Source organism: Rana temporaria, chromosome 5, assembly GCF_905171775.1.
Source record: "Rana temporaria chromosome 5, aRanTem1.1, whole genome shotgun sequence".
In the NCBI taxonomy this organism is placed as follows: Eukaryota; Metazoa; Chordata; class Amphibia; order Anura; family Ranidae; genus Rana; species Rana temporaria.
Window position 1 is genome coordinate 198,465,605 of NC_053493.1, and position 13,131 is coordinate 198,478,735.

At 45.3% G+C, this 13,131-nt stretch overlaps 1 protein-coding gene across 3 annotated transcripts in view; it reads left to right on the top strand.

Moving 5' to 3' along the window:
• The first annotated feature begins 460 nt into the window (after positions 1 to 460).
• Positions 461 to 13,131, top strand: part of RPRD1A (regulation of nuclear pre-mRNA domain containing 1A) — a 137,855-nt gene continuing 125,184 nt past the window's right edge. For 2 of the 3 annotated variants that reach the window (XM_040353471.1, XM_040353473.1), the window contains exon 1: positions 581 to 857. In XM_040353471.1, the coding sequence (XP_040209405.1) occupies positions 707 to 857 (151 nt within the window). In that variant the 5' untranslated portion in view covers positions 581 to 706. The other variant, XM_040353472.1, reaches the window with a different exon arrangement.

Below are 13,131 nucleotides of genomic sequence, written 5' to 3' on the forward strand. Positions count from 1 at the left end.
AGGTAAGTGTCACATAATGGGCTACGCTTTACCTTTGCAGGGAAAGATAGGGTTTGCTTCCTTCAAATTTCAAATCCTTCAAATTTTTGGTTTGTTAAGCAAAAAAAAAGCCCAGTGGTGATTAAATACCACCAGAAGAAAGTTCTATCTGTCTCAAAAAAATATTTAAATATTTTATTTAGCTACAGCTGAAAATTGGCCTGGGCAGAAAGGGGGAGAAAGTGCCAAGTAGTCAAATTATTATTATTTTTTTTGGTTACAAACGATTTTATTCAAAGAAAAATGGTGGTACAAATAAATACAGATCATCAAACAAAAATGCATTGTTACAAAAAGAGGGGATTGAAAGTCAACGCAAGGAGCAGTGCATTACACAAAACTGACCACCAGGTGGCAGGGGTAATCTTTAGAGTCAGTTGTTCTGTCGAGAATAGAGCCCGGGTGGAACTGCGCATGCGAACCAGATTCCATGGGTGTACCAACATGGCTGTTAACCTCTTCCTGGCAAACACAACACGCAGCACATGTCCCGACGTCATGTCCGCCTTTCATCGCATACTGTTTCCTGCCTTTGGTGAGATAGCAGCATTAGCGTTCAGTAGATATGTTTGGTTATTAGTTAGAAGGCAGCACGGCCGAGTATCCGTCGCCCGCTGTGTGTGAAGGTCCAGTGGTGCAGGCAGTGAGTGGGGAGCAGCTGGCCGGCATGTCTGCGTTCTCTGAGGCGGCCCTGGAGAAAAAGCTGTCGGAGCTGAGTAACTCCCAGCAGAGTGTGCAGACCCTGTCTCTGTGGCTGATTCACCATAGAAAGCACTCCAGGGTTATTGTCGCCGTGTGGGATAGGGAGCTGCGGAAAGGTAAGGAGGGGTGGGGGGCTGGGAGCAATGTACTAACATAGAGGGAGTTATGTTCTACTATAGAGGGAGGAATGTACTACCATAAAGGGAGCAGCAGCAAGCCAAGCACATGATTTCCTAGCTGTGACAGGTGCTTCATGTGTCTGCAATGCCTAGCTTGCCTTTTGTTCCCCCCAGATCTTAAACACTTTACGCTCACACGCTACATGTGTGTTGTAGAGCGTATTTATTAAGCTTCATTTACACAGGTGGTGAAGGAAAACAGACACTTAAAGAGGAACTCTGGCCAACGGGCAGTGTGCGTATCATTTGCCTAAGGTGGGCTTTACGTTTAAAAAAAATAAATAAAAAAAAAAGATGTAAATTGTAAACCAAAGAATAGAAAAAATGCCCTATTCCTGCAGAGGAAGGGTGAAGAGTTTAGCTGCAGTATTAGGCCCCATTCACACTTTGGTGTCCGTTTATGAAGCAGTGATCAGCAGTCATCCCAAGGATCGCCACTGATCACAGTCCATAAACCGTTTATGAAACAGATAATCGGGGGAGAAGTGTTTTGAACTTGTTTTCCCGCCGATTATCTCCACACAGTGAGAATCCTCGTTGAATGACACAGTAACGTTTAGTTTATGAAGCTGCGATCTGAGCGATTCACTGGCGATCTGTGTCAGAATTCACACTCCCTGATTCACCAGCAATAATTCTAGCCCTAGACCTCCTCTGTTACTCAAAAGATGCAACCTGTAGAATTTTTTTAAACGTCGCCTATGGAGATTTTAAAGGGTAAAAGTTTGTTGCCATTCCACGAGCGGACGCAATTTTGAAGCGTGACATGTTGGGTATCAATTTACTCGGCGTAACGTTATCTTTCACAATATAAAAACAAATTGGGCTAACTTTACTGTAGTCTTAATTTTTTTTTTATTAAAAAGTGTCTATTTTTTTCCCAAAAAAGTGCGCTTGTAAGACTGCTGCGCAAATACGGTGTGACAGAAAGTATTGCAACAACCGCTATTTTATTCTCTAAGGTGTTAGAATAAAAAATATATATAATGTTTGGGGGTTCTAATTAGAGGGAAGGCGATGGCAGTGAAAACACTGGGGAAGCTCCATTAGAATTTCTGGTTTACTTGTCATGCCAACGGCCACCACAAGATGGTGCCAGATCACAGAAGGAAGCTTAGGCCTGCAGAAGGCCGCAAAGCCACAGCCTCAATTACCGGCCGGAGCAGCCTGCCGCGATCGCGAGGTGGGGGCATAAGGAGACACAGGTACAGGCATACCCTACTTTTAAGTACACAATGGGACCAGAGCATGTATGTAAAACGAAAATGTACTTAAAGTGAAACAATACCCCTTTTCAGTTCTAGGGTGTAGTGGGGGATCAGGGGGCTGTAGTTGAGGTCTCAGGGACTGTAGTGGGGGTGTCAGGGGCACAATGGAACAAGGCAGGCTATGCTCTCTGAGCTTCAGCTCCTTCAAATGTGGCTGCAAAATGCCTGTACAGTACTTGTGAGGCCCTTTACATACACTCACGGGTATGTCCTTACGAGTGTATGTAAAGTGAGTGTACTTAAAGTGGGGTATGCCTGTAATTGAGGCCGTGCCCTTCTGCAGGCCTAAGCTTCCTTCCCCGGGTGCCAGGTCGCTAATTCTAGTTGTAATTGGGACCGGGCGTTCGGATTAACATTACCCACCCGTCTGTCAGTGGACTGAGCGGTGATTATTTATCACTGCTTAATAAACTGACATCCGAGATGTTTCTGTGAATTTCTGGTACTGAAATCTCGTGAAGTCTCATGAGATTCCAGTATTGGGGGCCGTTCTCCAGTGTTGGTAGATCGCTTCTCTCCTTCAGGGGTGAAGCGATATACAAAGCTTCATAAACAGGCACCCAGAGGAGATGGATCTCCTCTGTGAATGCCGGCGAATAAAGCAGTAAATATATTTCACTGCTTCATAAACCGACACCTTTGCTACAAGATTTGGAATCCCAAATCGCAATCGGCACACAACGTGTGTTTAGGTTCCATTTATTCTGGTACCCCACGTGCAGTAAGATTTTGCAGCGATTGTTACATGACAGAATCGCGCCACAATCATGGTAAAACGTGACTTTAAAAACTGCGCAAAGCTTATCGCCTAAAAAGGAACAGGAGCGTCTTTTGGGGAACAAATGCTTGTAAGGCAGCTGATTAATGAGAATGGGCTGCCCGACACTTGGAATCGTGTGAAAATCAGTCACACAAAATCATGAGCAGGAATGAGAAGTGTGAATGGGGCCTTACCGCGTCTCTGCAATTTGGCCATGTTTAGTACACAGTGCCGCAGTTGCAACACAGAGAAAATTATACCACCTGTTGTGTTTGGGAGGCAGAACTGGTGCTGCGGGCTGTCTATAGTTAGGCAGCCCATAGGTTACAGTGTATTTGTTTTTTTTAACCAGCGGGTTGTAGAAAAAAGTGACTCGGTTCCCCTCCCACTTCACATTCCTCACCAGTCAGCTGACCTCTACTCTCTGCCCCCCCAGCCATGCCGTGAACTAAATAGGCAGCTGCGAAGAGGCTGAGTGGGCGGCCACAGGCTCCAGGAACAGCCCGGTTGGGCAGCCACGAAAAGACTGGGAGAGCAGCGCGGGCTTCAGGAACATCCCAGGATTTGGTGACCCCTGGCAAATCGTCATTCGACCCCCGAGGGGGTCCCAACCCCAGGTTGAGAACCACTGCTCTAGGGGAAACAAATATGTTTTGTCTTTTTTGCAAAATACATGACAATGCACCTGGTATGACTAAGCTCTAAGAAAAAACATATTTTCATTGTGTGGGTATTTTTAAAACTGAAAAACCCATAGCTCCTGTGGAGCTGCAAAGGGTTTAATGCTTATTTCCCCTCTCACCTTCCAGGACAGGTACTTGAGAGATGATTGGCTCTGCCCTCCACAGGATACACAAATCTTATACAATTTAAAAGGCCCCTCCCTTTCCTCTGACCCTCGGTTGTTTTGTGTTTCCAGACCCTCCAGGAGCACCGACATGTTTTTGTTTTCTTAGGTCTGGTAACTATGGCTGGTGGACCCCCCTTCTCTGGTATTATCCAGGACTAGTTGTGACCAAGTCCTGGGTGATAGTCCTGTACTTTCTGACAAAAAGGGTTCCTTATTTTTAAGGTAGCTGCCTACCTGGTGGTGTAAGTGGTGGCAACTCCCTTCCATTTTTTCCCCCCAGCTCTGGCTGTGTGGAACTGTGTCCTTCTCGTGCTTCACCGCGGTGTACCAAGATGTCGTTGGAGGACTTCCTGTGATGCGGCAAAATGGCGCCGGAACCGGAGGTCACATGACGCACGTCTGGGGTGCCTTTTTTTTTTCATAAGTAAGCACGGCGTGGATACACTGAGGACATGCTGCTTGGGAAACAGTCTGCTGAACACCGGACAGGCGCATTTAGCGGTACAGCAGCAGTTTTTCTCCGGCCGATCTCTGCTTGCCTCATGGAGCTTGAGGACAGGTCTGAGGATGGAGCGCCCGCTTGGATTAAACCAGCGGCAGCATCCGGGTCCCATACTGCCCCCAAGGTAAGCCCTTGTCTGTGGATAGCTTTCTGATAGTTATAAAAAACAATTTTTGTGAGGATTGTATTCCATCCAGAGCTAGTTCAGACACGTCCCCTTTTTTGGAGTTAATGTCTTCTATGAAGAAGTTGGTGGCCTAATTTTTGGTCCTTTTATGACAGATTAGCCTGACTAGGACCTTCCTCGTCTAGATCCATAGCTCAAGAGCCTTCAGCCTCGGCTAGATCCCATCCTCTTCGTATCTGAGACCATTAGTTCACACAATGCTTCTGATCTGGAAGAAGGTGGGAATCCGGTTTCTTCATCTGAGGAAGATACAGGTAGCTCAACTAAGTATCTTTTTCCAGTCGAAGATATTGACGAACTACTAAAGTCAATATATACCTCAGAGCAGATTGTGATGCCACAGCAAGCCCAATCTGTACAGTATAGAATGTATAGGGGTCTACAGGGGCAGAAGTAGAGACCTATTCCGGTGCACCAGTTACTTAAAGCGGTGGTTCACCCATAAAAACGACTTCCCCCTATTACACTACCCCCCCGCATTACAATACGAATATGCCTTTAATTTTTTTTTTGGCTGCTGTACATACCTGGGTACAGCTATTCACCCGTGTCCTCCGGGTTGCAAGTCCCGCGGGAGTGGGCGTTCCTACTAGGGTTGTCCAGATACCGATACCAGTATCGGGACCGATACCGAGTATTTGCGGGAGTACTCGTACTCGCGCAAATACCCCCGATACCTAAAGAGAATACTTTCCCCCCCCTTTCCCCCCCCGCCGCTGCCGCCGCATCGCGCCGCTGCATCGAGGGACATGGCTAGAGGGACATTGCTGCATATGTGAGGGACATGGCTAGAGGGACATTGCTGCATATGTGAGGGACATGGCTAGAGGGACATTGCTGCATATGTGAGGGACATGGCTGCATATGTGAGGGACATGGCTAGAGGGACATGGCTGCATATGTGAGGGACATGGCTAGAGGGACATTGCTGCATATGTGAGGGACATGGCTAGAGGGACATTGCTGCATATGTGAGGGACATGGCTAGAGGGACATGGCTGCATATGTGAGGGACATGGCTAGAGGGACATGGCTGCATATGTGAGGGACATGGCTAGAGGGACATGGCTGCATATGTGAGGGACATGGCTAGAGGGACATGGCTGCATATGTGGGGGACATGGCTGCATATGTGGGGGACATGGCTGCATATGGGGGGGACATGGCTGCATTTGGGGACACATTTAAAAAAAGTATCGGTATTCGGTATCGGCGACTACTTGAAAAAAAGTATCGGTACTTGTACTCGGTCCTAAAAAAGTGGTATCGGGACAACCCTAGTTCCTACCATGGCGGTGATTGACGTTTTGACTAAAAAACTAGCTCCCCCCATCGCGTAAGCAGCGTCACGATTGGCGGAAGGAGCCGAACGGCGAGTTGGCGCTATACTGCGCCTGCGCATCGCAGTTCGGCTCCTTTCACCAGTCGTGACGCGGCTTACGCGACGGGGGGGAGCTCATTTTTTAGTCAAAACGTCAATCACCGCCATGGTAGGAACGCCCACTCCCGCGGGACTCGCAACCCGGAGGACACGGGTGAATAGCTGTACCCAGGTATGTACAGCAGCCAAAAAAAAATTAATGGCATATTCGTATTGTAATGCGGGGGGGCAGTGTAATAGGGGGAAGTCGTTTTTATGGGTGAACCACCGCTTTAAGGACATGATTCTTTCTGAGTGGAAAGAACCTGAAAAAGGTTGTTCCAGTCCAGAGGACACAAAAGGAGGTTTCCTTTTGAGTCTGAGTTTGAGGAATCTTTCAAGTGTTCTAGATTAGATGCCCCTATGTTCCAGGTGTCCACGAGATTCTGTCCTGGGCAGAGATCGATGTCACTTTAGTCAGAGTAGTCCGCATCAGGGGGTCAGAGAATGTGCTTGCGGACTATCTGAGCAGGGTAAGCACCAGTTCCAGCGGTTGGGAACTACATCAAGGCACGTTCCGGGAGGTTGTGCTAAGATGGGGTCTCCCCACAGTGGATCTTTTTGCCTCAAGTCTCAACAGAATACTGCCGTTCTCACTGGAGAGGGAGACGGATGCTCTCTCCTTTATGTGGGATGTCGCTCTGGCCTACGCCTTCCCTCCTTTTTCACTCTTACCTCTAGTAGTTCAGAAAATTATTCAGGACCAGGCAGAAGTTTTATTTTCTGATTGCCCCCTGGTGGCCCAGGAGGGAGTTGGTTTTCCTCTGAGGGCCCTCTCTGTAGATCCTCCCTGGCCCCTACCAGATTGGAAGGATCTGCTCCATCAGGGTCCGGTGTTGCATCCAAACCCTCAGACCTTCCATTTGACGGCCTGGAGGCTGAGTGGCGCATCCTGCAGTTGAGGGGGTGTTCAGAGAGGGTTATTCAAACTATCCTGGACAGCCGTAAGTTAGTCACAAGAAGAATCTATGGGAAAGTTTGGAAATTTTTTATTTCCTGGCAAAAGAAAATCGATTCTTTTTCGACTCCCTGTATATTGGATTTTTTTGCAAAGGGGAGTAGAAAAAGGACTCTGTCGGCACCCTTAGGGTTCAGATTACTGCCCTATCTTTGTTTACAGAAAGAAGACTAGCAGAGGATCCTTTAGTCAGTAGGTTTCATTTAAGCCAGATCTAGACATGCTCCCAAGGTTGTCAAACATATTCCTCCCTGGGATCTGTAGTATTAAATGCTCTTACAAGGGCTCATTTTGAGCCTTTGCACGAGGCTTCTTGGTAACGGTATTTCCAGGACAGAGTCTATATTCCCACCCTATTCTGTTTTCACTGGTCGACCTTGTTTACCTGGTGGTGGTGTTTTTATGAGTTTCTGTTTTTTTCCTATGCCGAGTGCACTTTTTTGGTGGAGGTTTACTTGATCTAACAACTGAGGGTCAGAGGAAAGGGAGGGGCCTTTTAAATTGTATCTGATTTGTGTTTCCTGTGGAGGGCGGAGCCAATCATCTCTCAAGTAGCTGTCCTGGAAGGTTCCTGGAAATACCGTTACCAGTAGGTCCAAGTTTTTTTTTTTGGGTAAGGTACGTTTAAAAAACAAAATATTTTTACTTGCCTTATTCCTCGCTCTCGCAGGCTCCTCCTTTCAACATGACAGAGCACCAAAGAAAAGCAGCTTTGGGTGACCAGTCTGTTGATCGCACTCTGACATCAACATGTACAATGGAGGACAATTAGTCCTGCATTGTTAGTGAGGACACCAAGGGCCTTGCCCACAACCCAGAGCATCGGAGGGAAGAGGAAAGGCTCTGGTACCCTAGACAAAAACAAACATTTAACCCTTGCAGTGCATGGGGAGCTTTAAAGGATGGGAAGATTTGTAATTTTCCCAGCATTCAGCGATGGTGATGCATGGTCACAACTTTGAAAAAAAAAAAAACGCCTATAAGACTTCCTATACTTGGCCTATGTGTTTAAACTACAGCACATTGCTGTTCTCTGGCAGCTACAGATAACTGATACTTTGGGATATGTCAAATACCTGCTCCCAGCTGATTGCTGTGGTTTGCCTTGTTTGCTTGTACATCAGTTAGTGATAGCGAAACCGTGTCGCAGGGGAGGGGGAACGGATATTCAACACACCCTTGTTGGATACATGAAGAGAACAGCAACACATCAATATTTTAGTTGGCACCTTGCAGCGACTGGTTAAAAGGTGTATTTTTAAAAATACCAACTACAGCCAAAACTTTTTTTTTTTTGTTTTAAACAGATCGGAGAAGGCTAAAAAACCTCTTTTGTGACTATTGCTTTTTTTTCCTGTTGGAGAGATTTTTCTTTCATTCTTGTCGAGACAAGAAGTAATGGGAGACACGGCACGCAAAACAACACTTTTATGTAAAATGGGGAAGTGATAGAATCTCTGTGAGGTTATTACTGTTGGTACTTTCTCAAATCGTCTTTCAAAACAGCACCTGAGAGTCTAGCTTCACCCACTTTCCTGTAAACCCTGCATCACCAGTTCTTTAAAAGGGAGGCCCATCCATCTAGGCATAAGTTTGTGTTTTCTCCTCCATGGTGAGAGTACTGAGCTAGGAGCCATAGGTGGCTTTGTGTTCTACCTGGGTAGATGGTTGTGGGTCAAACCAAGCCATACCTTTTTTCGTTAGTTCCCCTCTTGACCACCCAAATGATTGATTACTGGACGAAAAAGTCAAAGTCCAGTCAGCCATGGGACTTAAGTGCAACCAGAAATTAATAAGATCAACAATGTCAACACACTGTCTTCATTCGACAGTTCAGTGGGCACAGTTGCACATCTGCCCACTCCCACAGATTATTCTTCGAACTGGAAGCAACGTCAGCAATCCCTGGAAGATGCCTTCAAATTCTTCAGCCAAGGGAAAATATCCCTTTGGTGATGGAGGAAATGAGACAACCTGTCAATGGGGTTGTTCTGTTTTTTTCCAACATTCAAAAGGCTCATGACAGATGCAAGGGCATGGGGCTGGGACGTGCATCTGGATGGAGAGATTCAGTTGAGTACCTGGGCAAAGGAGGAGTCCGCAAGACCCTCCAGTTGCAGGGAACTGAGAGCAATAGCTCTAGTCCTCCTATCCTTTCAACAGTTGCTTCAGGGACAGCATGTTCAGGTCCTTTCTGGTAATGCCTTAGCAATAGCATATATTGCAAAGCGGGGGGGGGGGGGGAACCGGGAGCAAAGCCCTCCTAATCCTAGCGCAGGAGATTCTAAAGTGGTCTAAACAAAATTAGGGATTCTTATTGGCAGTGAATCTAAAAGGGAATCCAAATCTTGTAGCAGATTTTCACAGCAGGCATCGAGTGTTGGAATCAGAATGAACAAAGCAAACTTGGAGGTGGCAAAATTATTTTCGCTGTTCAGAGATCAAGCCTCGGGGGTCGATGCTTCAGCATATCCCTGGGAATTCCAGCTGGATTATGCCCCCTCTCCCCTTTTAAGCTTATCTGGGTTCTAATAAAGTTTCAGGCAAAAAGCATCTCTACTCTCCTGAGCCTCTCAGACCTTCCTCATTAATACTTGAAGCTCCTGTTCTACCCAAATGTCAATTTCCTAAAGTCCTTGCAGAGGATCCATTGATTGCAGGCTTTATCCAAGGAGACTTTTGAAGATGCAATGGTCAGATTGCTCATGTTTAAGACAGTACGTTTTGATAGCAGATTGAAATCTGTGAACTTGAGGCTTTATCTATCTGTGAACCATTTTTGACCATCTTTCCGAATCGGATAGTTTAGGATTGATCCTGGATTTTTGACTAAAGTATCCTCAACATTCATGCAAACTAGATGTCAGGAGATGTGCAATTCATTATCTCAAGGTCACTAAGGAATTCAGGAAGTCTAATTCATTGTGGTGTTTCCAGGAATCCATAAAGGGCAAAAGCCTCTAAGAATACCATAGGCAGGTGGATTCATTTAGCTATTGAACAAGCCTACACTGTCATAAATCTGGAATCTACCACAGTCCAGATCAGATTTGCGTAGTTACTTTTATCCAATGTTACAGGATGGATTTGTTATTGGTTAGGGATCAGTCATTTGGCAGGAAAGTCCTGTAGGCTGTCGCCCTCCCCCACCCCCTTGATGCTAAGTATTATTCTCTCAGGTGCTGTACTAAAAGACATATTTCGGGACAGCAGCTACTGCCCACTCTGTTTTTCATTGTTATTTATGACTTTTAGCATGCCTTTAAGTACTCTTCTACAGCTGACACCTTGGTGGAGGTTCCCATTTAGTGTTTTTCTCAGAGGGCGGTGTCACCACTCTGAGCTGCTGCAGCGGGTATACAAGCCGCTTTTATTTCTGAGAGAGGCTTGACCTGCAGGTGGTCTGGTTGACGAGGTCGGGATGGGACTAACGCTGATGTCTGATGTTTGGCACATGGATCAATGCAAGGCTTGACCCGCATGAGTTTGTCCCATAGAAGTTAATGCGATAGCCAACCTACCTCAGAGCAAAGCTTGGAACGCACGCACCATCTTGCTAAACAGGAAGTGTTTGTGACAACACATTGGAGGCTTCAATATCAATCACAGGTTGGCATTTACACACTTTTATTAAATTTCAATTATTTTTATGGGTTCACACTATGGGGTATTTGTTTCTTTTTTGGTCCCACTGCTTGACTGCATGAGACAGACCTTGCTCATCCTGTTGGTCACATCTGCAAAATGTCTGTCTGGGTCATCCATTGGACGGGGGGGGGGGGGGTCATCTTCTACTTTGGTCAGAAGTACAAGCGCGGATGTCCCATGTATTGGTGTTTATACCATAAGCTTTGTTGACTCATTAAGCGTATGCCCATTTGAGTCTGTTCACTTTGGTAAGCCTTCTCACAACCGGCGGTGGTCGCTTTGTATATCCACTCAACATTGATGTCATGAGGAACACTTGTTTTTCTCGCTTGATCCAGTTCATTTCTTTTCACCATTATTTATTTCTTCAATTTGTTCCAGGACACTATATGGACTCATTTAGTGTTTAACCAATTGCTTACTGTGTACTTTAACCCCCCTCCTACCCAGACCAATTTTCAGCTTTCAGCGCCCTCGCTCTTCAAACGGTCATACAACACTGTACGCAATTTTTATCTTTTTTTTTTTTCAAACAAATAGAGCTTTTTGGTGGTATTTGATCACATTGCGGTTTTTATTTTTTGTTTAAAAAAATTAACCATTACTCGCCCAGGCCAATTCTGACACTTCGCTCCTACATGTAAAAATCATATTTTTTTTTGCTAGAAAATTACATGGAACCCCCAAACACTATATATGTGTTTTTTTTTTTTTATTATTATTATTATTATTATTATTATTATTATTATTATTATTATTATTATTATTAGCAGAGACCCTAGAGAATACAATGGTGGTCATTGCAACTTTTTATCTTGCACAGTATTTGCACAGCAATTTTTCAAACACTTTTTTTGGGGGAAAAAACGGTTTTAAAACAAAAAAAACCCCGTAAAGTTAGCCCAATTTTTTGGCATAATGTGAAAGATGAAGTTACGCAGAGTAAATACATACCTAACATGTCACGCTTCAAAATTGCACACGCTTGTGGAATGGCGCCAAACTTTCATACTTAAAAATCTGCATAGGTGACGCTTTTTTTTTCTTTTTACTGGTTACATGTTTTGAGTTACAAAAGAGGTCTAGGGCTAGAATTATTGCTCTCGCTCTAAAGTTTGCAGTGACACCTCACATGTGGTTTCGAACACCGTTTTTATATATGGGCGGGACTTAGGTATGCGCTCGCTTCTGCGTGCGAGTAGACAGGGACACTTTAAAAAAAAATAAACAGTTTATTAATTTTACTTTTTTTTTATTTTTTTTATTTCTATTACAAGAAATGTAAACATCCCTTGTAATAGGAATATGACATGACAGGACCTCTTTACATTGAGATATGGGGTCAATAAGACCCCACATCTCACCACTAGGCTGGGAAGCCTAAAATAATAATAATAAAAAAAAACGATCACCGCTTCCCAGCCGAGACGGTTCAGTTTTTTTTTTTTTTTTAATGCAAAGGCTGGACGTGACGTCATAACCTTGCGCCTGGCCTCCGACCATCTGGTCCACCGGAAATCTTTATGATCAGCATCCGGGGCCGGCGGATTCGTTCTCCGACTCACCGATCACAGCGGTGAGTCTGTAGAAGCACCGGAGGGCAGCGCGAGGGGGGGATGTCCACTTTCGCCACCTGTAAGAATGATCAAGCAGCGGAACAGCCTCTGATTGTTCTTGTAGTGCAGTGAATCGCTGGCTGAAAACGCCAATATCTGAATGATGCCTGTAGCTGCAGGCATCCTTCAGATATAGCCCCACAAAGCCCAGGACGTCATATGACGGTCTCTAGGTGCAAAGTGGTTAAAGACAAAAAAAAGTTTTATGTTTTGTTATACAATTTTGCAAACGGGTAATTTTTCCCATTTCATTGATGAGCAGCGCTGGTAGGCTGCCCTGATGGGCGGCGCTAGTAGGTGACACTGACTCAGATTGGCACCACTGGTGGGCATTGATTTGTGGCACTGTGGGCACTGGCAGGTGGCAATGGCAGGCGGTACTGGTTGGCACAGATGAGAAGGATGTTCCTCTGCGAGAATGATGTCCCTTGCACAGAAGCCGGAGATCTGCTTTTTTTTTTCTCCTCACGATATCAGCGTGAGGAGAAATAAAAAATGATTACCGAGCTTCTGTTTACATCACGTGATCAGCTGTCATTGGCTAACGACCGTCACGTGGTTGACGGCCTCCTGGCAAAGTAGGTCCGTGCTGTAGCCGTCATTCGGGTATAGCGTGGACCTAAAGGAGTTAATATATTTTTGTTTGTTCACATTTATTTATATCGATTTTGAACACATTTGTTTTTACACACATGATTTTGTAGTAGTACAGAATCTTTGAAAGGGGCCTTAGAGCAGTTACTTTTTTTTTATTTATTTTTTTTAAATATGCACCCCCCCCCCCCCCATTCTTATACTTGCCTCCAGGATCTTTGCTATGCAGCCTGCTTAGAACCACAAAGCATCTTCACCGAAAGTCTCTGCCAGGCTCTGCATGCACAGAAGAATCTCCATGCATTGGAAAGGTCTTCAGCTGGTGGAAAAATTAACTTTTCCCATAGAACTGCTGAAGTAGAGCCTTGCATCAGAGATCTGAGGGTGGCTAAGTGTAGGGCTCGATTC